Source organism: Theropithecus gelada, chromosome 1 (assembly GCF_003255815.1).
Source record: "Theropithecus gelada isolate Dixy chromosome 1, Tgel_1.0, whole genome shotgun sequence".
In the NCBI taxonomy this organism is placed as follows: Eukaryota; Metazoa; Chordata; class Mammalia; order Primates; family Cercopithecidae; genus Theropithecus; species Theropithecus gelada.
In genome coordinates this window covers 93,146,031-93,172,658 of record NC_037668.1, presented here as the reverse complement: position 1 = coordinate 93,172,658, position 26,628 = coordinate 93,146,031, and the positions used below count along the sequence as shown (strand labels likewise).

The 26,628-nt window shown below is 40.1% G+C and overlaps 1 protein-coding gene across 4 annotated transcripts in view; it reads right to left on the bottom strand.

The window, feature by feature from the left end:
• DNAJC6 (DnaJ heat shock protein family (Hsp40) member C6) overlaps positions 1–26,628 on the bottom strand; it is a 158,703-nt gene that overhangs the window by 97,236 nt on the left and 34,839 nt on the right. Inside the window, exon 1 of one of the 4 annotated variants that reach the window (XM_025395970.1) lies at positions 5,852–6,256. The exons of the other annotated variants lie outside the window; for them this stretch is intronic. Coding sequence (XP_025251755.1) covers positions 5,852–6,044 — 193 coding nt within the window. The 5' untranslated portion in view covers positions 6,045–6,256. Of the gene's footprint in view, positions 1–5,851; positions 6,257–26,628 lie in introns of those variants that run through there. 4 annotated transcript variants of the gene reach the window in all.

Sequence of the window (26,628 nt, the reverse complement as noted above, 5' to 3'; positions counted from 1 at the left end):
ACTTTCATGGGATTAAAAAACAACTGAACTTCTTTTGGTTCTCTCAATCACTCCTATTTTTCCTTGCCTCAGAGAAAGAAGCAAATAAAAAAAATTCACTACTAAATTCTTCATTTGCAATCATATGGGCCTTTCTCTATGGCATTTTACTCAATATAGACTAAGTAGAGCCTGTGTAACCTCACGCAACTTGCTTAACCTCTCTGTGCCTTAGTTAACTATAAGACGACAGTTACTATCACCTACCTTATAGGATTCTTATGAGGGTTAAATATGATACCATATGCACAGTGTTTAGCATAATCTCTGAATTATAATAATTAAATTGTAGCTATTTTTGTCACTAAGCATTATTGAACAATGTACACATATGTACATGGTTAAACTTTGAATTTGTATTTTATTATAATTCTAATGGTATACATATACATATATGTATAAAGCATATATATTTACACACACTTATGTTGTATGTTGAAAGTCTTTCCAGAAACTTTTAGTAGGAGTTATCTCTGAGGCAAGGACCTAAAGGATCAGGGAGGGGAGAGAGCACTTTATTTTTCTCATTTTATTCCTTTCTATAATCTTTAATTCTTTTTTAACCTTTTATAATAAAATTTGGTGAAAACCCCTGTTGTGCAAAATCAAAAAAAAAAAATTATTCTCAAAGCTTAAGATAATTATATGGAAATCATTTTATATAAAGAAAAAAGGGTGTAGAACTTAGGCTTGCTTGGGCTAGAAAAGAGGAAAATTAAGACTAAGGGAGAATTAGTATCTGTTCTCAAAAATCTGTTGTCTGAGGGTTACCGTGTGAAAGAAGGATTGGATATAAATTGTATCTAGAGAACAGAAAGGCTGATTTTGCCCAAATAGAAAGAACTCTGCACTCATGAGAACAGTTCAAAGATACTGCCCCAGTGGCAAAAGCTCCATCACAGAAAGTGTCCACCATTGGCTACCTAGCCAACTTTCTGAGATTTGGTTCCAGGGATTCTCCTTCCAAATCTGTGAAATCTGGCAGTCTCCAAGCATTTGAAATTTGAAACAATCGGACATATCTTGTTCTGTTATCCAGTAACTGGTGCATTTTAAAATGATTATCCAGAAACATCCAAACTATACCCACACATTAAATAAGTTACATAAATTGGCTGGGCATGGTGGTTCATGCCTGTAATCCCAGCACTTTGGGAGGCCGAGGCAGGCGGATCACCTGAGGTCAGGAGTTCAAGACCAACCTGGCCAACATGGCAAAACTCCGTCTCTACTAAAAATACAAAAATTAGCCTGGCTGGTGGTGAGTGCCTGTAATTCCAGTTATTCAGGAGGCTTAGGCAGGGGAATCGCTTGAACTAGGAGGTGGAGGTTGCAGTGAGCCGACATCATGCCACTGCACTCTAGCTTGGGCAACAGAGTGAGACTCTGTCTTAAAAAATAAAAAATAAGTTACATAAGTCAACTTTGCTTCCAACCTACAAGACTTTTCAATGGGCAGGTATTCTTAAGAAAGGATTATTAGTACTTATAAGTTTATTATACTTCCATGAAGCACACAGTCATCCAAACACATATCTCATAATGTTGGAACCTGGTTCAAAATGTGGATGCTGTGTTTAAACACTAACTAAAATAAACTTTGTTAAAGGCAATTTTTGTTTCCAACCAGATGCACACTACATGGTATTTTAGCATTGTTCATTATCCTTATTCTTTAAAAAGTATTAATATCTGTTTCTAGATTTTAATTGGACTACTCTTTTTCAGCTTGTCATTATGAACTTGGTAAATTAAGCCCAATATTGGAACACGTTAGCAGCTCAATGTTGAAAGTTCTACTTTTGTGGTTCTACTTGCCCTGAAAAGTGGGAAGAGAAATAGGGGGTTTTCAGCTAATGAATTGGGGCAGTGCAGTGCCTTTGAGATATGACAGGATGACCTTTAAATGATGGCCTTTTCTAGAGAATAATTTGAATGAAGAGAAAGTGAGCCAGGGAAGGCAGAGAGCTCTGGAAGTCACAACTGGCTAGGAGACTGCTCTGGTATCTACCACTTGAGAGCTGCTGACTTAGAAAGCCATTACATTCCTCTGAACATCTGACCCTCTTTTATCTAAAAACAGGGAGGAAATCAAAGTAGACAAAATTGTTTCCATTTCAAAATCAGTTGATATTGTGCCTACCCAAAAGCTTAGTTCAATGGGGAAAAACTCAAACCTTTGAGTCAGAAGAAGACCTAAGTCTGGCTGTCATTATCTATCCTACCTTTGACAGATCTCCTACCACCTCTGAGAATAAGTTTCTTCATATGATAAATTGAAAGGGCAAGATACAAAGTAAAGAAAAACTGCAAATGTATTTTTATATTGTTTTCAGCCTCATCTAATGATCTGTGGTAAGAACAGTTATTATGATTCCACTTTTATAAATGGGAACAGGCCAGGCATGGTGGTTCATGCCTGTAATCCCAGCACTTTGGGAGGGAGGCCAAGGGGAGTGGATTGCTTGAGCCTAGGAGTTTGAGACTATCCTGGGCAACATAGCAAAAATCCCACCTGTATAAAGAAAAAAAAATTAGCCAGGCATAGTGGTTCATGCCTGTAGTCCCAGCTACTCAGGAGGCTGAGGCAGGAGGGTTGTTTGAGCCCAGGAGGTCCAGACTGCAGTGAGCCATGATCGCACCACTGTACTCCAGCCTGGGCCAACGGAGCAAGACCCTGTAATCACAGCACTTTGGGAGGCTTAGGCAGGAAGATCACTTGAGACCAGGAGTTCAAGATTAGCCTGGCCAACATGGTGAGAGCCCGTCTCTACTAAAAATACAAAAATTAGCTGGGTGTGGTGGTACACGCCTGTAATCCCAGCTACTTGAGAGGCTGAAACACGAGAATTGTCTGAACCGGGGAGGTGGAGGCTGCAGTAAGCTGAGATCGCACCACTGCACTCCAGCCTGGGTGACAGAGCTATCTGTCTAGAAAAGAAAAGAAAAGGATTACTAGGTTTTTCAATGAGTAACAATAATGCAGAGGTTTGATCCCAAGTCTCCAAGCACAGACACATGCTGCTTCCCCAACCTATTTAATAAAATTCTGGGGAAATGAAATAAGAGAATTGTCCAAGTGTTCTATTATAAACAGTCTTACAAGTTTAAGGTATCATTAAGACTAAGCTTTAAATTATCTAGAGAGATATCAACATATTTTTTTCCACTCATTAACATTTTTATCAGAGCAAAAGTCCCATAAACCACTGATCCTATTCAGCATGTCACAGTATAATCAGTTTAATAATTGGCAGATTACTGCCACTTTCGAAATGATACATGAGCTTAATTAGATATACTAAACAAATGAATACATTTACACTGCACAGGCCACACTTTGAGGATCTCAGAAGAAAGAACTATAATTAGGCAAGACAGATATAGTTGTACTAGTAAAAGAATTCTACTCTTAGAGTCCAATCCTTCATTCAAACCAAACAAATCATTCTCAGTTGAAAATATGCATCAAAATCATCGTAAGATACCCTGTACTTCTACAACAAAGCCACAACATCCCCCTAACAAAATATAGGAGTGAACAGTGGATAAGGGGAGGAGAAAAGGAATCCCTGCAGCCTCTTCACACAATGCCTCTTTGATCAAGTTTAAGAATCAATTCCTGGCAATAGCACTTTAGAGATAACAATATTCTTAATGAAACACTTTCCCACCACAACAGGTTATTAAAGCAATCCATTATTCTTCTCTCCACCTATTAAAAAAGTCTGATTTAGTGAAAAAGACAATCCTCAAAAATCCAGGACTTACCATAGGCTGCTCTGTGTTACAGTTACTTGCCCCCACTGACAGTCCCCTAAAGGCCAGAAGGGTCTCATTCACTACTGTGTCCCTCACAGTGCTTGGCAAATAGCTGTGCTCAGAAAATGTATCTTGAATTTATTCTACAATGTAACATATGTCAAAAACCAATTTCAACTCTTAAAATAATAATCTCTATGGAAAAAGGAAAACACATGAATTTCATATTTCTTTCATTTTCTTGAAGTGAGGCTCCTTCACACTCATTTGGAATGTGTTTGTTTTCATTGCAATTGTTTACATGCTCACTACATGTAAACATTATTATGGTAGCATCATTCAGAGAACATGAATCCTTTTAAGATTTAAAGGAGATTACATCCAGTCAAAAGATGGATTACATTTTGATATATCACAGATATGAAAAAACATAAATTGAATAACCACGTACAACATCAATAAAAAAAAGTACTGCCTGGGTGCAGTGGCTCACGCCTGTAATCCCAGCACTTTGGGAGGCCGAGGCGGACAGATCGCCTGAGGTTAGGAGTGCAAGACCAGCCTGGCCTACATGGCGAAACCCCATCTCTACTAAAAGTACAAAAATTAACTGGGCATGGTGGCGGGTGCCTATAATCCCAGCTACTCAGGAGGCTGATGCAGGAGAATCACTTGAACCCGGGAAACAGAGTTTTCAGTGTGCAGAGTTCACACCCCTGCACTCCAGCCTGGGCAACAGAGCAAGACTCCATCTCAAAAAAAAAAAAAAAAAGTCCTGAAACCATCAATCCCTTAGGGATCATTTCAGTTTTATTTAAAATGGTCTAAGAGAATGTCCCATCAATATCGTGGTTAACTTCAATAAGAGCTTGAGTGAGTAGAATTTGCTTTCAGTCCAGGACATTTGGGCATCTGTGGACAATATTTCATCCCACTTTGGGACAAGGAAAATAGAAAATGATAGCCCAAGGAGAGCCATTACACAATTAAAATAAACAAGCATTTGTTTGCAAAGCAGCACATTTAAATTCAGCCTGATTTCATTACTGTTCAAATGACCCCATATGAATCTTTCCTCTGGAATCCTCAGTTGTCCAGTATTAAAGTTACCGATGTAGAAGCAACCACCGAGGACTTCAATTATAAATATCTCTGTAAACAATTCTCCGAACCCGATTCCCTGCAGAGGTAAGCAAATAGCTATAATAATACTCCTAGTCCAACATGGATATATTAAATGACTGTTTTGCTATTAAAATCGCAAATGCCAACAGCAGTTTCAAGAGAGGACTCTAACTTGCCAAAACATCTTATAAAAGACAGTTGCAAACCCAGATACAAAGTTTAGAGGAATTTCCATTGTCCCTACATGTAAAGGTTTATGAAATCTGTACATTCAATGCAAAAGGATAAACAAGATCAAAGCCAACACACGAAATAAATTTAATTGTGCAAACAGCAAAAGCTGTTTTAGTAAAAGAGCTCTAGATCCCAGGTTAAAAAGTGCAGGGAAAAGGTAACATTAACCCTAGCAGACGGCTGAGTTAAGATGTGGCAGAGCTTTACAGAATTGCAAATAGCATCGGCATTGCAAGAATAACAATTGGAATAAATACCGTCTGCATGCTGCAAAAACAATCAACGCACTTGCTCCTTCACCTCTCCCCCTCATCCAGCTGGGCAGTGAAAGCAGCTGCCTCTCCCAGCCCTCTTCCCAAGCTGTTCTTCGCCCCACCCGCTCGCCTCTCTTCTCCACCCCTCCCCTCCTCCTTCCCTCCCCCTCCCCGCCCCCAGTTGCCGTATTCAGCAGTCTAGAGAGATTAGGAGGCGCTCGCTACAGTCTCTGGGCCTCAGGACTATCTAACGTTTTCTAGCTCCCTGGATGAGAGAAATTAGAGACTCGACACCCAGGTGGGATTAGAAGCCTTCGCCTCCAGCCCGGCTCTCTCGCAAACCGGATTGGGGGCCCCGGGGGGCCTCGGGCCAGGCCACTGGGAGGCTCCAGAGGCTGCGCCGGGCTCAGCGTTGCGCTCCCCGCGGGCAGCGCTACCTGAGCTGTCCATGGTGCTGGCGCGGTCCGGAGGCTGCCGGGCGGGACTCCGCGCCGCTGCCCCGGCGTTCACTCTCTGCTTGCCGCCAACCCCGCCGCTTCCCGCACTTAAGTCCCCGTTACTGTCCACCAGCTGCAAAGATTCATAACCATCGTTGCTGGTCTTTTTCCGGTAGCTCCCGAGGAGGCTCATGGGCAAGCCCGAAGAAGAGAGAAAATAATCAACCTGGGAAACGAAGGGGGAGATGGAAGGTGGAAAGGGCCGAAGAAGAAATTTAAAAAAAAAAAAAAATCAAGCGCCCGACATGACGCAAAGAGGAGGGAAAAGAAGGAGCGGCCACAGGAGAGGAGCTTCGCCGGGCGAGGCAAAGCCGCCGCCCTGGGCAGAGCTCGGCTTGGGGCGCCGGCAGAAGGGAGGGAGGGAAGGAGACGCGGGCGGGCGGGGGCGCGCGTCCTCGGGGCCAACGCCGCGGAGCCGCCCGGCCCTGCCGAGCTCCGGGCCCCAAGCCAGCACCTCCTGGCTGAGGAGTGCCCGGAAGCGATCCTATAGGTGTCGCCGCGTCGCCCCGCCGCGCAGCAGGGCAGCGCCAAAGCCGCTGGCCCGCGGGGAGGGAAGGAAAGGGAGGTAGGAGGGGAGGGGAGGTTCGTGAGGAGGGGGGTTGAAGGCGGGAAACGGGGCGGGGTGGTCGGGGGAGGGGACTACTACGACGAGGGTTGGGAGGGTGTGTTCGCACGCGTGTGGCAGAGAAGAAAGGGGCGAGGTATCTCGGCCTGCGAAGCTTTGAGGACCTGGGGTCTTGTGGTAAAACCCAGATACACCCATTTCATGCAACTTAGCCTGTTTTCACCGGAAGATTCCGCCAAAGCCACCAGGACGGTAACCGTCCTAGAGAACTGACTTGTAACTCAATTCAACAGAAAAAGAAAGGATGTTAAGTGCCAGAATATATCTATGCTAGGATATAAAGGAAGAGCAATATTTTGCAGATTCTCCAGAATAGGGATGATCCCTACGGGAGATATCAAAGAGTTGGATATTCTAATACTAGGAGGCAGCCACTGCTCCATTGTGCCTAGTGAGCAGATGTGACTGTTTAGAACTCTTTGTTGAGCGAATAAACTGAGGAGAAGGCAAGGTTAAGTCCGATGCAATTTCAGATCTGCCACCATTTACCTTAGCACCTGGAGAAAAGACTATTATCAGTTAGCTAGCTTGAAGGGCTGCTTGCAAGATAGACAAGGATTTTTTTTCCCATCCTCTAGCCTCACCCCTTATTTTTCTTTCATAATTCTGGCCAAAGAAAGCAGTCACTCATAATCACAAGAGAATTTATCATGAAGTTAATTAAGCTGTGTACCTAATTTTATATTTGTCATTGTGTATTCTTAAAAGAAGATTTCAACATTGTATAAGTTCTGGACCTTAACAAAACCTGGATAAACTCTGGTAAGTCTTAAAATGTAATTATCAGATGTTTATTTTCACCTAAAATAATAAGATTTTGAGGATTGCTCATTCTCATCAACTTAGGTCAAGATCAAGTAAAAATCTTGGTTAAAAATTATCATTTTCTCTACTAAAACTTGGAGGGACTAAGTGAGGAGCCTGTCAAAAGTCATTTGACAGAGTTTCCTCACCAAAACAAGAAAAAAGTGCATGCATGTAAAATGTTACTTGAGCCCATACACGAAGCCAGCTGTGCTTTCTTCTCATCTTACATGGTTTTCTCTTGCTGTCCTTATTTCAATCACCTAAGGACACAAAATCAAACAATAGCATCTAAGAGACTTCAGTCCAGATCATTTGGGTCTCAGAAGGTTTCCTGGAAGCTCTAGCTCTACACAGGTCTACATAAAATAAATTGGACTAAGAGACATTCTTCTGTACAAGGATCACCTAAACACAGATTCTTGTAGGAAGAGCATGAATCAGAAGAAGTCCAAAGAAATGTTTTCTAAATCCTTCCAGTCCTTCTGGAGAAACCTAAACTTCCTGGCCAGTTGCTTTCCCAACTGCATTCTTTGATGAAGGTATGGTGTGACCTGAATTGCAAATCAGAGTTAATGCTCATTTATAACAAAATCAAACAACCTAAATGGTAGCAGGAAAAACTGCAATAAAAATTTTAAAACAAATTTTTATACTTTCAATTTTCCAAATCTGTCAGATTGAACTATTTTAGTTACTTGACTAAAGTAATAATTCTGTAAAGTCTAGTAAATCTTTTCCCATAACATCTCAAATAATCTTTCTCTGTACTTTTTCTTTTAATTCATTACTGACACACAGGGAGAGTAAATACCTAGTGTTCATCATATGCCCTGACAAATGCTGGACTATAATCATTGGATTAATAGAATTTAGAACCAGCCTGAGTGACAGATTGAGACCCTGTCTCAAAAATAAATAAATAAAGAGAGGATCATTTTTGAAAAGTGAAAATTATTATTTTAAAAAACAGCACTTTCAGTTATTTTTGCTCAATTTCAACTTGCAGACATATTGCTGAAATAAATTATAGATGAGACATACGCCTTTGTATTTTTCAGTATCTATCTCTGGAGTTTGCAAGTGTAAAGAAAAATATGAATGGGCTATAAGAATTTTATTTTTATCTTTATACTTAATATAAATAAAGTCAATCAGGATAACTATTAATAATCCTACAAAATTGAAGATACAAGGAGCATATTAAGGCAGGAAAATACAATAACGAGGAATAACTAGGTTAATTTACAACAGCCTAAAAACTAGGGCTTGGGCCTAAATTTGTATATGCACCAATTTTAACATTAAAATTTTCTTTATTGTGCTAAAGATCAAATTCATATACTTATCAATGAATATCTCACTGTTCTACTCCATAAAGCAAGCATGAGTACCATCATTATATAGAATTAGATTAGTACCTAACATATATATGTGTGTGTGTGTGTACCTAACATAGGTATGTTATATGTTAGGTATATATGTGTGTGTGTGTGTGTGTATATATATATATAGAGAGAGAGAGAGAAAGAGAGAGTAGTACTTAACAATTGTTCTCTATTACTATTATTGGTCTGTCTTGGGTGCAGCTCTATGCTCAGTGCCTGGCAGTCTTAGTTTTTCCCATGGGAAGAGCTCAATAAAGGCTAAGTATTATTTTTTCCAGGGATATCCTAATGGAAAATTGTCTTTGTAATTTTGAATGAGAATTTGGGCTTAAGGGAGGTGGCACTGGTCAAACCCAAGGTGAACATTTAGAGCCTAACTCTTGGTTTTCCAAACTCAAGATTACTTCATAATTTATCTAAAAAATACTACATCATACATGAGACAACGGCAAAGGATAAGATGCCCTCTTTTGGGGAGAGCAATCATTCCCTTTGTCTTTTCTCTTGCTGCCGTCAGATGCTTTATTAACTTGATGAAGATTAGTCACACTGAGGAATATTGAGGAACCAGGCTCTATTCCACCCTATACATACCTCATTTCAAATGTTGTCCTGTCAAAGAGAATGCCACATCACTTTTGGGGTGGGCTAAGAGATCAAGGTATGTATGCCATGACCTATGTAGGATTTTGATCTGTGATTTTCATTTCCAGGGAATATCAAACATTGATTAAGATTGAAGTTGCTGGCCAGGCACCGTGGCTCACACCTGTGGTCCTGGCACTTTGGGAGGCCAAGGTGGGCGGATCACGAGGTCAGGAGATTGAGACCATCCTGGCTAACACGGTGAAACCCTGTATCTACTAAAAATACAAAAAATTAGCTGGGCGTGGTGGCAGGCGCCTGTAGTCCCAGCTACTCGGGAGGCTGAGGCAAGAGAATCGCTTGAACCCGGGAGGTGGAGCTTGCAGTGAGCTGACAAAGCGAGACGCTGTCTCAAAAAAATAAAAAGAAGTTGCCTATGATTGATTCTTAGTTCCAGTGACTCTTGGCTCTGTGACTTTGGGCAAGTTACTTAACCTCTCTGCCTCACTTTTCTCCTCTGTAAAGTAAGGATTACAGTAATGCCATCATAATAATGTTATAGTGAGAAGTAAATTAGTTCCTAACACATAATAAGTGCTTAACATATGCTATCTATTATTACTATCATTCCACTTCTTTTTAAAATGTCACTTTTTCAAAAATGCAACTTCCTATCTGTAAAATTAAGCTAAAATCTGCCCAGCTTACCTAAGAGATTTGTTATCATTATGACATATGATAACATAAAAGCACTTTGTATAATGTGAACTGATTGTTCTGCCTTGAGTTACTAAATATTCACATGTATGTATTTCCTATTGGATTTGGACTCTTTAGGGCAAAAATCCATGTTTTGTTCATGTTTGTGTCCCCCATGACACTCCAAAGAGCACCTCACTTTCATTGGATATTGAGTAAATATCTACTGAATTAATGAACAAACAAAAATGTCATGGCATTACCTAGTCCAGTGATTTAAACTATATGCTGTAGCCGATGAGTAAATTATAAAGTATTTTCATAAAAATGAAATAGTTTGGAAAACATCAGAGTTTGGAACACAGTAAGAAATTGTTTCTTAAAATATTGTTTTGGGTTTGTGTGATATGTATGAGTGTGTGTATGTTTCTGCTCAGTAATGATATAAATGCATTTCTCACTGTGTGTCCTGCTAATAAATGTTTGAATGTCTATGTTATGGGACAATCTCTGGTACTAAGAGGTTCTAGTGTTCCCAATTATGAACATCCTATACACTGTGACATCTGAATTCATTTGGCTTGGACCACAAAGAGTTTTGGCTAAGCAGACAGTAAATGAAGCCAGAGCTTCTACTCTGTTTTCTCTGTTACAAATATATTATGATCAGGTTTCTAAAATGCATCTCTTCAATTTTCCGTTTTAACAAACATAAATCAATACACAGTATTGAAACTTACTTTTGCAATGTGCCTGAGGGCCATAATCCAGATTATCTCCTTATTGAACAAGGCCTGTAGATATACATAGTGCAAGGCACTCAAACTGGGGAACATCAAGCCATTTCTGACTCCCAGACATGTTTTGTCATCCTGTACTTCTTAAAATGAAAAACATTTTAGTTTAGATACCTTTACAGAGGGTATATAGGCTCCAGTCTGAGGGTCATAGTTCACTACTACTTCCCAAGGTAAAATACTCAGCCTCCTCCATTCATTCCTACTACCAATTAGCCCTTGCAGGCATTTGAGTTTGAGACCTGCAGTGCAGTGGCAAAAGCTTAAGGAGAAGTACCACCAAGAAAGATGCCAAAAGACACATCTTTAGGCCACAGTCCAGAAGAAAGTGGAACAGACTGAGAATCCTCTCCTGACTCTGCTCTTAATCAGCAGGGCAGCCTTGATCCATTCTCCTCCTCTCAGAAGTAAAATCGAAGATGTTGAATTGCATGGTTCTCTTTAGTTCTCAAAACTTTAGTTGTCATTTCCTTCTCTCCTCCAAATGATGTCCACAGGGGAAAACCATAGGCATTTAAGTGCTACAGTTTGCTGTGTCCCGATTAATCAAAGTTTTGCTGTAGAAATGCATGCATAAATAGTAGCAGCTGTCAAGAGCGACATATAAAGCAACACACAAGAGAGAAGAGGAGGTATGCTGGAAAAAATCGGCTGAGCTGATGGATGACATTTAACTGAAGAAAATCTGAACTATTCCTATAATGTTTCTTAGGAGTGGGGATATCTGTTCTTGGTGCCTGATGGGGTTCTGAGTCTTATGAGAAAACAGGACAAATTTCCCAAGTAGGGCATTTTTTTTTTAAAGATAATTCAATATCATGAAACCTGTGTTTCCTTGAAGCTCTATTATTTATCATTTGCCAAGTGCCTTACCTACCTTAAATCTACAGATTCTATTCTTATTTTGAGGCAGACATGGAGAGGTTAAGTAACTGGCCCAGGGTTACACAACCATCAGTTAGAATTCAAACTTCTATCTTTCTGATCATGTTTTGGCCACTGCGGCAGCCAAAAGAGGCAATTCCACTAATCAAAGTGAAAGCTGAAGGACATTTAGGTCATTCCTTAGATCTGACCTGCCTTACTAAGTGTGGTCAGTGGAAAATGGTTTGGGCAACTTATGAAAATTGCCCTTGCTTTACCTCCCATATGGCAGGTTCTGCTCAGTGAAACCTGAAAGTTTTCAATTAATGTAGCCTCCCAATAAGCAATCTTGTTTTGTAAACATTGCTTAAAAGACTTATGTTGTACTCCTAAAAAAATGGAACTTTGCTCTTCTTGGAAATTTAAAATCACTAGAAGGGGAAAAAAATTCTCATTAAAAGCAAGCTCCTAACTAAAAAAAAAAAAAAAAAAAGTTTGACCTCTATTGTGTTTGCACACGTAGATGTGTATAAATAGGTGCATCTGTAGATTACAGAGACATCAAGGTATGGCAGAAAAACCACTAGCTTTTGGAGGAAAATTCCAACTGTGTTTGCTTGCAAACATGGATGTGTATAAATATGTGTGTGCGTAGATTAAACAGACATCAAGGCATGGCAGAAAAACTACTAGCTTTTGGAGGAAAATTACAATTATGTTTGAGTCCTAGACCTGTTATATGCAGTTTCCTATAATCTGCTTAACCACTCAGCCACATTCCCTTTCTATGCAGCGGAGGACACTACCTGTCCTTCCACACACAAAGAATCAAATGAGGCCGGGCGCAGTGGCTTGCGCATGTAATCTCAGAGGCTGAGGCAGGCAGATCACCTGAGGTTGGGAGTTTGAGACCAGCCTGGCCAACATGGTGAAACCCCGTCTCTACTAAAAATAAAAATAAAATAAAATAAAAAATAGCCAGGCGTGGTGGCATAAGTCTGTAGCTCCAGCTATTTGGGAGGCTGAGGCAGGAGAATCACTTGAACCCGGGAGGCAGAGGTTGCAGTGAGCCGAGATCATGCCACTGCACTCCAGCCTGGGTAACAGAGGGAGACTCGGTCTCAAAAAAAAACAAAGAGAAAAGAATCAAATGAAGCACATGGAAGCACATAATAAACACTAAAGCCCTATTTAAATACTGCATTTTCTCAAATCTAAGAAACCATCCATTTTAAGTCACAACATAAGAAAAATATGCTACTAAAGAAAGTATGACATACTATCAATCTTAAGATACCTCAAGATTTCTTAAATGTTAATATGTTTAAAAAAATTTTTATAATTATGTAACAAATGTTATTATTTGACTGTATATTAGTCTGAGAATATATTTGTCAATTTATAATTCATGTGTTTTGAGCAACTCTGGCAGGTGAAGACAATACCCATCATGTTTTACCAGGTCTAGCACAGTGCCTGCCAAGTAACAGGTGCTCAGTAAGTATCTGCTAATTGAATGAAAATACCAAAAAAGTTTATTTTGGAAGCCATCTTTAGTTTACAGGAAAAATTGCTCTGGTTTCTTTAACGAGCTCACTTAAAAAACGCATTTCCGTTTGCTAACATTTAACTTATCCTTGACTTTTCAAGGACATGCTCATAGTATAATGTTTGCCTTAGTTCATTTTGTGCTGCTATAATAGAATACAGGAGACTGGGTAATTTACAAAGAGCAGAGATTTATTTCTTACAGTTTCTGGGGCCAGGAAGTCCAAGATCAAGGAGCCTACATTTGGTGAGGGCCTTCGTGCTGCATCATCCCATGATAGAAGGCAGGAGGGCAAGAGAGGATGAGAAAGCAAGAGAGAGCAAGGGGGTTGACGGGGAGGCAAACTCACTTTTATCAAGAGTGCACTCCCATAGTAATGCCATTAATCCATTCATGAGGGTGGAGCCCTCATGGTCTAATCACCTGTTAATGGTACCACCTCTTATTACTGTCAGAATGGCAATTAAATCTCAATATGAGTTGTGGAGGGGATATTCAAACCATAGCAATGTTATACTGTGAGATATATATATTTTATATATATGTATATAAAATCCACAGTTCCTGGCTCGTAACTCCCATAACCCTTGACAAAGTAAACAAAATTTCTCTCTCTCTCTTTCTCTTTCTCTCTCTCTCTCTCTCTCTCTCTCTCTCTGTTTCTGGTGTTCTCCCTCCCTACTTTCACCTGTCCAAGGCAGGACTCTTATCTGATTGTGGGTCATAAGACCCTTATCCCAGAGGGTGTCCTGCCCCATCCCTGGGGGAAGAAATGCTGCACAGAGAAGGCAAATAGAGTCTAAAAAGGCCTTAACGGGTTTAGATCATATACTTTTTGTCCATGAATCACATTTTAACACAGTTATCCAAGCTTCAATTGTGCCTACCCAATGAAGTCTTCATACAAGGCCCAAGAGGACAGGGTTTGGGGACCTTCCAGATAGCTGAGTAAGTGGAGGTTCCTGGTGGATGGTGCACCCAGAGAAGGCATGGCAGCTTGGCGTCCCTTTCCTGTATCTTTGTAATGTGTACTATAACCCAATAAATGTGTTTCCCTGAGTTCTGTGAGCCACTCCAGCAAATTAATCAACCCAAAGAGGGGATCACAGGAACCCAAACTTGAAGCTGGTCGATCAGAAGTTTTAGAGGCCCAGACTTGCAACTGGTGTCTGAAAATGGAGGTGGTAGGTTGGGGGAGCAGTTATGGGGACTGTGTCAGTGGTACCTGACACTATCTCCTGATAGATAGTTTCAGAATTGGAGGACACGCAGCTGGTGTCCACTGCAGAATCGATTGTTTGTTTGTGGAGGAAAAAGTACCCATTTGGTCACAGAAGCCTTTAATCTGTTTTGATTATTGTTGTGAGAAAATAAGAAAAAGTACTTTGAGTGTGTTTTTCCACACACAGATACACCTACATTACTGTTTCAAGAGTAACTCATGGAAGCATCAGTCCTTTTCATATGTCATTTTACAAGTAGGAAAACTTCAGCTTCTCAAGTGGGCTGAAGACTATGATGGGCTGGTTCTGTGATCAACTGCTCTCAGTCTTGAAGAAAACATTGAAAATTTTTGTGTGGTAAGTAGTTCCCCCAAGTCAGCTGCAAACCAACACTGAAGTAAAAGTTTTCCTAAATCCTGGATAGTCCCATGTTTGGCCCTGAGCCCATTATGTGTGATTTTATGTTCAAGATCCTTAAAATCTGGATGCTTCTTTTTGTAACTCCATTGTGCCTAACAGGATACTGGGCCATAGGGCATGTAGAACTTGGGGCAAATCCTCTATGATGGTGATGCAGAAGGCAGTCACCACCCCAGACACAGGCGGAACAAATTCTTGGGGTGCTGAGTCTCCAGAGCACCAAATCACTGCTGCTCACTTGACCACGTCTAATTAGAAGGAAGGAGCTAGCATTTTCTGAAGAGTAAACTAAGTGCATTGGTTTTTCATGTATTTATCCATTTGAATGTGAAAGGTTTCATGAGAAGGATTACCACACCCAAAGAGATTAAAACTCTAGAATGTAGCTGAGTGTGGGCTAAGCAGTGATTGCTAGTGATCCTCAATATTGCTTTCCATCTTCTGTGATTCCATGCCCTTTAGCTGGGCATGTGGCCACATAGTATAAATATTTTTCAGTCTCTTTCATGTCTTGGACCTGCCACATGCAAGTTTTCTATAATCCATTAGGTGCATACATAGGACTAAGTTGTAGCCATTGTAATTAAAAGCAAAAATATGTGCAATTTCTGGTATGGATCCTTAAAAGGGAGGGTAGGTGGTATGTCCTTCCAATCCTTTTCTCTTTCTTCTAGTTGGAATTTGGAGCTCCAGCAGGTACTTGGACCATGAGTTAACCTTGAGGGTGGAAGACATTCACAATGAAGCAGTAAAACAGAAGAACCCCGAGCTCCAGAGAGCCCTAGCAACCCTAGACTGATTATCTCTAGATTACTTAGAGGTGAGAGAAAAACAAGGTACTTAGTTATTATTTTGCCACTGTTATTTTACTTTTTTCTGTTATGTGCATCCAAACTAACTGAGGTACAAACCGCCACCAGTAACCACTGGATTTCAGATTTTTTTTCTTTTTTTTTTTTTTTTTTTTAGACAGAGTTTTCACACTCTTGTTGCCCAGGCTGGAGCACAGTGGCGCAATCTCGGCTCGCCTCCGGGGTTCAAGCAGTTCTTCTGCCTCAGCCTCCCAAGTGACTGGGATTACAAGCACACACCATCATGCCCAGCTAATTCTTTTCTGTTTTTAGTAGAGACGGGGTTTCACCATGTTGGCCAGGCTGGTCTCGAACTCTTGACCTCAGGTGATCCACCTGCCTCGGCCTCCCAAAGTGCTGGGATTACAGGCATGAACCCCTGTGCCCGGACACTTTCAGATATTGATTTACAACAATATTTACTGGGAATTACATGTTCATGTAGTCATGGACAAATCTGGTAACTTCTCTAAGCCTCTGTTTTCTCATCCATAAAATACTAATAAAAACAGGGTAGTTATTAAAATTGCATAACATAAAGCACATAAAGAGCTTAGCATAATGCCTGGCATATAGTGAGGGTTCAATGAATGCTATCTATTGTGTTATTTGTTGTCATTGTCCTTCAATATAGCTGTGTCTATTGTGTCTGACTCCAAAGCCAGTGATCACTCCATCTCATCCTGCTATCCAAGGGCTGCCTTTCAGGACAGAGCCAGCCCAGAGCTGTGGATCCCTGACTCTGTTATCAGTGAACTCCCTAGTACAGCTATCCCTTCCTTTGGGTGTAATTCTCTTTCTTTGATCTACCTGCATGATCTCAATACAGTCTAGAATATTTTAAGCCATCAAAGGTGATACAGAGCTCAAAGCAAAATGTCAGTGTTATGACACAGTGGTTCTAAGACTATTAGCTTCAATATGGCCAAATGAGAGAGTCTGACTCATTTTCTATTTGTGCTAAAAGTAAACTTAGGTAATAAGTGGGGGCATTTTTATTTTATTATTCTATCTTTTTACTTTCTATTAGGGAAATTTTCAAACGTATTCAAAAGTAGGGAAAATCATATGATGGACTCTGTATGTATCACTCAGCATCAACACTTACCAAGTTGGTCCACTTCTCCATCATCCAGGAAAGACACTGGTGTTGATGCTGACATCCCTATCAAGGACAATAACTATCATGGCTCTCAGTGCCTTGATGTAACCTGGGATGTGTGGCCTTCTGGCCAAGCATCTGTGATTTCATATTGTTGGAGCATTCATTATATCCCTGGGGGTTGCAGTTCTCTGTAAGTTTGCTGTGGCCTGACCAAGAAAGAAGGCATATGCAGATTTCTACAGAAATTATAATTGCAGATTTCCACAGAAATTACAATTCCAGTAAAGAATTTGAGATGAGGAAGGCTAATATCTCTCAGAGTACAAAGTGATTTTAGAACATAAAGTATTTCTTTGGGTTGAATTACATAGAAATTTGTCACTGTACCTGTATTCCTGAACTACTTGTGAAACATGAATATGCGGGCTAAGAAATTGTTTATCGTAATAAATAACTAACAAACACTTCCAACGGTTAAAAAAAAAAAAGTCATGGTCATTCTTTTTTCATATGTATAGACCCCTAACTACTACTGTTAAGCAAATTCCAGACTTCGTAATTTGGGGGCAGTAACAATCAGATTTCATCTGTACCAGAATTGTGGCAAAGTACCATTCCACCTGCTTGCTGAGAAGCCAAAGCTATTCCCTAACCAGTTTCTCTTCAGGAGACTGTCAAAGGAAAATGCATGCCTTCCCATTTCCTTTTTTTCCAGTAAAAACAACATATCATTCATTCAGCTTCTTGTCCTCACCTCACCTCCCACCTTCACCAACCCTAGACCCACAAAACGTGCCTCATTTTCAAGTACTAGTTGTAATCTTAGGCCTTGCTGCCCAACAGATCTCAAAATCAGCATGGAAGTAATGTAACCATCCAACTAGTTCACCTTGCCCGCTGCCCAGATAAGAGCTGATTTATCAAGACAGGGGAATTGCAATAGAGAAAGAGTGTAATTCACACAGAGCCAGCTGAACAGGAGATCAGAGTTTTATTACTCGAATCAGTCTCCCTGGAAAATTCAGACACTAGGGTTTTTTTTAAAGGATGATTTGGCACATAGAGGGCCAGGGAGTGGGGAGTGCTGATTGATCAGATCAGAGATGGAATCACAGGGGGTCAAAGTGGGTTCTTCTTGCTGTCTTCTGTTCCTGGGAGGGATTGCAGAACTGGTTGCACCAGATTACCAGTCTGGGTGGCGCCAGCTGGTGCCTCAGAATGCAAGGTCTGAAAAACATCTCAGACCAATCTTAGGTTTTACAATAATGTTACCCTAAGGAGCAACTGGGGAGGTTCAGAACTTGAAGCCACTAACTACAGGACTCCTAAACCTACATTTCTAATCTTGCAGCTAATATGTTAGTCCTACATGGGCAGTCTGGTTCCAGGCAAGAAGGGCTGTTATCATCTTTGTTTCAAGGTTAAACGAAGTTCCTCCCAAACTTAGTTCAGCCTGTGCCCAACAATGAACGAGAGCAGCTTGAAGGTTAGAAGCAAAAATGGAATCATTAAGTCAGATCTGTCACTGTCATAATTTTCTCACTGTTATAATTTTTACAAAGGCAGTTTCATTAAGTTTTGCCAAAATAGGAGAAATGTATGGACTACTAAAGCTGCAGGGAGTTATAAATTTCTTATCTTTCAATTTAAAGATAAGAAAATCGAGACAGAAAAATGGAAAAATTGATTCACATTTTAGCTTTCTAAAATGCAGATCTAATTATGTGACTCAGTTGCTTAAAACTATTCAAGGGTTTCCTATCATCCTCAGTCAAAGGTAGTCAGCATAATGGACTCTGCATTCTAGGTCCAGCTAATTTCCCTCAAGACTCAGCCCCCAGCCTTCACCACTTTCCCCTTCCCAACCTCTTTCTAAGTCCAGACAAAGAGATTTGTTGTGATCCCCCACCTGGCCAATCCCAGACCGCCCTTCAGATCCCTAAGTGTATAGCACTTCCCAGGAAATCATCCAATTTCTCAAAACCACATTTGATATCATTTTATGAGGTCCCGTAGAACATTCTACATTGTCTAACACAGCACTTACAACATGCCACACTAAAATTGCCTGTTTAAATGTATGACTTCCCACACCAGACTGTAAGCTCCATGATGGCAGGGCCATATTTGGTACCTAACTCCATGCCTGACACAGGGTAGATGCCTGATAAAGATGTGCTAATGAGGCTGGGCGCGGTGGCTCACTCCTATAATCCCAGCACTTTGGGAGGCCAAGGTGGGTGGATCACAAGGTCAGGAGTTCAAGACCAGCCTGGCCAACAGAGTGAAACCCCGTCTCTAATAAAAATACAAATAATTAGCCGGGCATGGTGGCGGGCGCCTGTAATCCCAGCTACTCGGGAGGCTGAGTCAGAGAATTGCTTGAACCCAGGAGACAAAGGTTGTGGTGAGCCAAGATCGCACCACTGCACTCCAGCCTGGGTGACAGAGCTAGACTCCGTCTCAAAAAAAAAAAAAAAAAAAAAAAAAAAAGATGTGTCAAATGAATAAATAACTACTGCCACTGGGCAGAGTCAGTCAACAACCTATGAAAAGGTGTTCTATGTTGTTTAGGACCCAATGAAGGTTAGCCTTTGCACTTATTACTGATTAAGGTCACAGAGCTACATATAGGAAACTGGTTTTCTGACCAGTCCGGGTCAGAGTTCTCAGCATTCCATTACACTGCTTAATACGAATTTGGCCAATAAAGTTGTCACTTATTGCTACTTTCCATTTCTACTGTATTAAAGTAGACAAACAGATTTGTAGCCTATTGAAATTATTTTAGTTGAAAACTTTGACTTTATTTTTGATCCGAGTAGGAGACTGACAAACTCCAGACCATTTTTCTGAAAGACTTATAGATCATCATTTTTTTAAATTCCCTTTGGGCCATATATTATTTATGAATAACAGAGTATGACTCTTTCATCTTTGCCTCTGAAATCTCTATGCCCATGTGGTATAGACTACAGGGAACCATGTTGGTGAAAAATAAGAAGTTTTCAAAAGAAGGCAGAAGATTGCAAATTACAAAAAGGAAATGTCCAAGTAGTGGTAAGTATGTCTTAAGCTCATGGTACAAAGATAATGACAGCAGTGCTTTTCTAATGCCTTTATAGCTTTGGTCACCAGATTGGAGAGCATAGTGGTGTTGGTTTTCAATTCCATGAGGATTTACCGAGTATTACCATGGGGCCAGTTCCCTTGTCCCCAGTCTATCTTAAGTTTCAATGGGAAGCAATGATAGGAGGAAAAAAAATAGCAAAGACCTATTAAATAATTCAGTAAAACTTAAGTCAATACAAACCCCATTTACTAGAACTTTCTCAGTGTGGTAGTTAAGAACATGGGCTTTGGAGGTGGACAGACCTGGAATTTCAGCCTGGATATTTGAACTTGAGCAAAATACGTAACTTTTCTGAGTCTCAGTTTCTCATTCGTTCATTGAGGTACAACCCTACTGATTGGCTGTACATACTAAATTAGCTAGAGTAGCTATAATGTACATTTATTCTTTTGTCAACCAAGAAGATCGGTCCCTTTTTCTGAGAAATTATCTTCTGTGGTTGGTTTAGAGCTGCCATAGCCCAGGGATGGGCACCTGTAACCAAGCTAGGTCAGCCATGGCTCTTTCCCAGGACTTTTCCAGGACTTTTCCCAGGACTTTTCTAGAATCCTTCCCTAGAGCAAAGATGACACACAGAGGTTGTAGGAGCCATTTTTTCTGACATGTGGAGATAAGTGATCTGAGAGAATGAGAGAACAATGTTGCTGAGGGAGAAGTAAATTTGAGAGAGGAAGACAGGGAAATAGGAAAAACCGTGTTTATATTCTAGAAATTCAAGAGACCCAGATACACTCCCACCCTTTCTATAATTACAAGATCCCCCTTTTTCAATTTAGTTAATTCACATGGCATCTCTGTCACTTGTAATCAAAGGAATCCTGCCTAATACAGTACTTCACACACTGCCTGTATCACTGTAGCTCAATATACTGAAATTATTGTGATTTCCTCACATAATTGGATTAGCACTTCCATCCTATTACACATAAAAAGAAAAACTTAAGATGCCTAAATAAAAGCTTACATTATAAATGTAGCAAAAATAATAAGCATCATGCTACCACTTAGAATCCTTACAAATTCAATTAAACCTCCTATACTATTTTCTGGCTATAACTAACATTTATGCTGCACTCTATATTGTACAGAGAACATTTTTTAAGCAAAACATTGTCCAGTAGAAATATACTGTGAGCCATATATGTAATTTTTTAATTTCCAGTAGCCAAAATAGATTTTTACAAGTAAATTTAAAAAATACACAAGTGAATTAATTGTAATAACACTTTATTTAACTCAATGGGTACAATATATTGCCATTTCAACACGTAACAAATAAGATATTTTATATATTTTTCCATCTAAGTGTTCAAAATCTACTGTGTATCTTACAGCACATCTCATTTGGACTAGCCACATTTCAAATGCTCAATAGCCACTTATAGCCAGTGGCTACTACATCAGACAGTGCAGATATAAATGCTGTAGTCAATCTTCACAACAATTTTAAGAAGACTGAAGCTTTTGTAATTACAGATAAAACTGAACTCAAAAAAATTAAGTGAATTTTTTTCATAGTCAACAACTAATCAGTGCCAAGCCCAGGCTCAAACCTTGGCCTTTGCCCTCTACATTTTCTGCTTATTTATGTTACCCGTACAATAAGAACTGATGTTCACCATGATCCTGAAATACAGCCAAATCAAACAAATACATAAATAATGACATGACTTCACCTATAAAATGAAAAGATTGGACAGGTGGGCAATAGGTACAAGGATTTATCTTCTATATTTTCTGTTATATGTTGTTTACGCTATCCAGTTCACAAGTCAGGTTTCAAGAGAAAAATGGGTATTGCTGATATATTAACCATTATCATTTCATTTTCATTTCATTAACCATTATCATTTTCTCTGACCTTTTCACAAAGTCCTTTCATGGCTTTTTCTTTGCAGCAACAAATGAATTCCTTGTTTTGATGCAAATTAACCCTGCCAATTAACAAGAAACTTGTTTTTTAGTTAAGGTAACTGAGTGAAAGTGCTTAGCACAATGCCTGGAACATAGCAATTTATGTTGATTTCCTTTGCATCATAGGGTAAACATGTTTTCAAGGAAAATTTAATACCTGGGAAAATACACTAATAGAACTTAAGTTTGATTCTAAATGAAAATTACATTCTTAAAAAAGTCTGCCTCTGTATGTGCACAGACAAAACAATGCCTCTGTATGTGCATTTCTGCCCCTATATGTGCATAGACCAACATATTAACAATAATTAGCTCTTGATAATCGTATTAGAAATAACTTAAAGTAGATGTTTATTTTTGTATGTTATGAAAAAATGTTTGCAAAAATGGCTGCAATCATTCATCCCACTCACCCTCACTTGCTGCCATCCATACCACAATGCAATATTATTTTATATTTCTTCTCACCAAGAGGTAGAGTATACTTTTTCACTCCTTGAATCTGGGCTGGCCTTATGACTTGCTTTGTATAATAGAGGGTGTTGAGGATTGAGTGTCTGTGTCGCTCCAAAATTCCTATGTTGAAGGCCTAACTCCCAATGTGGTAGTATTTGGAGATGGGGGCCTTTGGAAGATGATTATGTTTAAATGAGGTTATGTGGGTAGGGCCCCCATCATGGGATTAGTGTCCTTATAAGGAAAAGAAAAAACACCAGAGCATGTGCTCACTGTCTCTCTTGCTCTCTCTCTCTCACACCCCATCCACCCCCATGTGAGGACTCAATGAAAAGGCAGCCAGCAGCCTTCTGCAAGCCAGGATAAGGGTCCTCGCTAGCAACTGAATCTGCCAGCACCTTTATCTTGACTTTCCCAGCCACCAGAACAGTGAGATGTAAGTGTGTGTTGTTTACACTATCCAGTCTATGATGTTCTGTTACAGCAGCCTGAGCTGACTGAGGCAGAGGGGAAGTGCTGTTGTACCAGTTCCAGACATAGGCCCAAGAGCATTGCGGACTTCTGCCTGCTCTCTTGGCTCCTCTTCTCCTTCTCCAGGAGAACAAGCCCAAGCTAGTCTGCTATAGGATGGGAGACCACATGGAGGAGCTGATCCTGACATCCCAGCTGATGCCTCATACATTTGAGTGAGCCCCAATGACAACAGCTGAGGTTGGCCCAGACTGGAAGAACTGCCCTCTGAGCCCATTTAAATTACTGCCAGCAGAATTGTGACCCGAATGTATGCTGTCTTAAGCCACTAATTTTTGGGGTGCTTATCTCAACACAGTGTAAAATAATAAAAAATAAAAATAAAAAAACTGGCTGGGTCTAACGGCTCACACCTATATTCCCAGTACTTTGGGAAGCCAAGGCAGGAGGATCACTTGAGCCCAGGAGTTTGAGACCAGCCTAGGCAACATGGTGAGACCCCATCTCTACAAAAAAATTAAAGAAAATAGCCGGGCATGATGGTGTGCACCTGCAGTCCCAGCCACTCAGGAAACCGAGGCAGGAAGATTACTTGAGCCCAGGAAGTCAAAGCTATAATGAGCCACATTTATGCCACTGCACCCCAGCCTAGGCAATACACGAAGAGGCTGTCTCAGAAAAAAAAAAAAAGTTTGGGGTGGTTTATTATGTAGCAAAACCTAAATTAACACATATGTGTTTTCCAGAGTTTCTACAATGAAAAGCGTAACATTCATTTAAAAAAAAAAAAAAAAAAAACCGGCCGGGTGCAGTGGCTCATGCTGGTAATCCCAGCACTTTGGGAGGCCAAAGCGGGTGGATCATCTGAGGTCAAGAGTTCGAGACCAGGCTGGCCAACATGGTGACACCCTGTCTCTACTAAAAATACAAATAATTATCCAGGCATGGTGGCGGGCACCTGTAATCCCAGCTACTCAGGGGGCTGAGGCAGGAGAATTCCTTGAACCTGGGAGGCGGAAGTTGCAGTGAGTTGAGATTGTGCCATTGTACTCTAGCCTGGGCAACAAGAGTGAAACTCCATCTCAAAAAATAAAAAGTAAATAAAAAATAAAAATCTTTGTAAAGAAGTCAGAAAGAAAGGAAGAACGAAGGAAAGGGAATGAAGGAGGGAAAAAAGGGACAATGGTGGGAGGGAGAGAGGAAAGTAGGTACCAAAGAAGAAACGCAAAAACACAGATCTGGGTGCAAAAACACAGATCTGGGTACAAATCCTCACTCCACCATCCACTAGTTGTGTTAGTCAAGTTATCCAAAGCTTTTCTATCAAATTTTTCATATCAAACTTTTCTAATATCGTTTACCTCGTAGAATTGCTTTATGAATGCAAGGTGGTATTTACAGCACCTAACAGAGTATCTGACACTTAATAGGCACTCAGTACATCTCTTACCCCTTCCTCACCTTCTCCTTTCTTCTACACCCAGCAAAACCTGGATTTTTATGGCTCAGCTTTATCCCACTCAAGTATGCAGGGATATAGTCCACATTTTATTCTAAATTCATTTTCATCTCCTTTCCCAGGCAGAACAGGCCAAGTGACTCAAAACCCATTTAATTAGGTCCTTCGGCACCTTTAGCTTTGGAGAAAATGTTAAATAATAGGAATGCTATAGATTCATTATTAACTTTTCCTTGAATATTTTATTATGAAAATTTCAAACATACCAAAAAAGCTGAAAGAATTTCACATGATGAATATCTACACATCTAATGCATAAATTCAATAATTTGGCTAGACACGGTGGTTCGCACCTGTAATCCCAGCACTTTGGGAGGCCAAGGTGGGTGAATCACTTGAGGTCAGGAGTTCAAGACCAGCCTGGTCAACATAGTGAAACCCCATCTCTAATAAAAATACAAAAATTAGCCAGGTGTGGTGGCGTATGCCTGTAATTCCAGCTACTCGTGAGGCTGAGGCAAGAGAATCGCTTGAACCCAGGAGGCAGAGGTTACAGTGAGCCAAGATAGTGCCCTGCACTCCAGCCTGGGTGACGAAGTAAGACTCCAGCTCAAAAAAGAGAAAAAAAATTCAATAATTTGAAACATTTTGCAAGTTTGCTTTATCTAGATATTTGGGATTTTATTCTTTTTGCTGAACTTTTAAAGAATGAATTGAGACATGTTACTTCACCTCTTAATTTTTCATGATGCATTTCCTAATAGGGACATTTTCCTTTTTTTTTTTTTTTTTTTTTTTTGAGACAGAGTCTCGCTCTGTCACCCAGGCTGGAGTGCAGCCTAATAGGGACATTTTTCTACACAACACAAAATGAATAATTCCTTACTGTCATCTAATATCCAATCTATATCTAAGTATCTCCAATTGTCTCTGAAAATGTCTTTGCTAATAGCTGACTTTTTAATAATAGCTAACATTTAGATAGTCACGATGCTTACAACATTACTCTAAGGTGGATATTATTATTATCATCCTATAGTTAAAGAAATTAAGTTCAAATGCTAACTGCCCTTCAGCAACATAGGAAAGGTAATAATTTAAAAATAAACAACAACAATAAAAAATGCTAACTGCCTTGCCAAAGATCACATAGATAGAGAGTTTGTGGAAAAGTTCTTATTTAAGTTCATTTACGTGTTTAAGTGTTTTTCAATAGATCAGGCTGATATGTGAACAAATGCATTTAAATTTTTTAAAAATCAATACACTCTAAAACAATAAAGCTTTCAGAAGAAAACATACATAAAGTAATATCATCATGATACTGACGCAAACAGAATTCTTAAACAGTACCCCAAAAGTAGGAACCGTGAAGCAAATCAATAAAGTAGATTGCATTAAAGAATTTTGGTTCATCCAAAGACATCACTAAGAAAGTGAAACTATAAACCGCATTGACAGAAGATTTTTGCAATATGTACATTCAAAGGACTCAATATAAAACTATAAGAAAATCTACAGATCAGTACAAAAAAGGCAGACAACCCAACTTAAAATTTGGCAATCTGCCAGCACCTTCATCTTGCCTTTCCTAGCCAATAGAACTGTAAGATATAGATGTGTGTTGTTTCAACACACAATGCTCAGACAGACGCAGTGGCTCACGCCAGTAATCCCAGCACTTTGGGAGGCCAAGACAGGTGGATCACTTGAGGTCAGGAGTTCGAGACCAGCCTAGTCAACATGGCGAAACCCCCATCTCTACTAAAACTACAAAAATTAGGTGGGTGTGGCAGTGGGCACCTATAATCCCAGCTACTTAGGAGCCTGAGGCAGGAGATTTGCCTGAACCCAAAAGGTGAGGTTACAGTGAGCCCAGATCATGCCACTGCACCTCAGCCTGGGCAACAGAGTGAAACTCTGTCTCAAAAAAAATGACGACACAATGTTCTTGTGCCTATGTTTGGTACTGGTACAATAGCACTTCCCCTCTGCCTTAGTCAGCTCAGGCTGCTGTAACAAAATAGCATAGACTGGATAGCTTAAACAATATATATTTGTATCTTATGGTTCTGGTGGCTGGGAAAGTCAAGATAAAGGTGCTGGTCATAATCAGGCATTTCACAAAAGACTATATACAAATACCCAATAAACTTATGACTAGGTGCTTAAAACCTCATAGACATCATGAAAATTCAAATGCAAACCACAGTGACAGATATACTAATTAGAATGGCTGAAATTCAAATGACTGGCCTGGTGCGGTGGCTCATGCCTGTAATCTCAGCACTTTGGAAGGTAGAGGTGGGCAGATCAGAGGTCAGGAGATCAAGACCAGCCTGGCCAACATGGTGAAACCCCATCTCTACTAAAA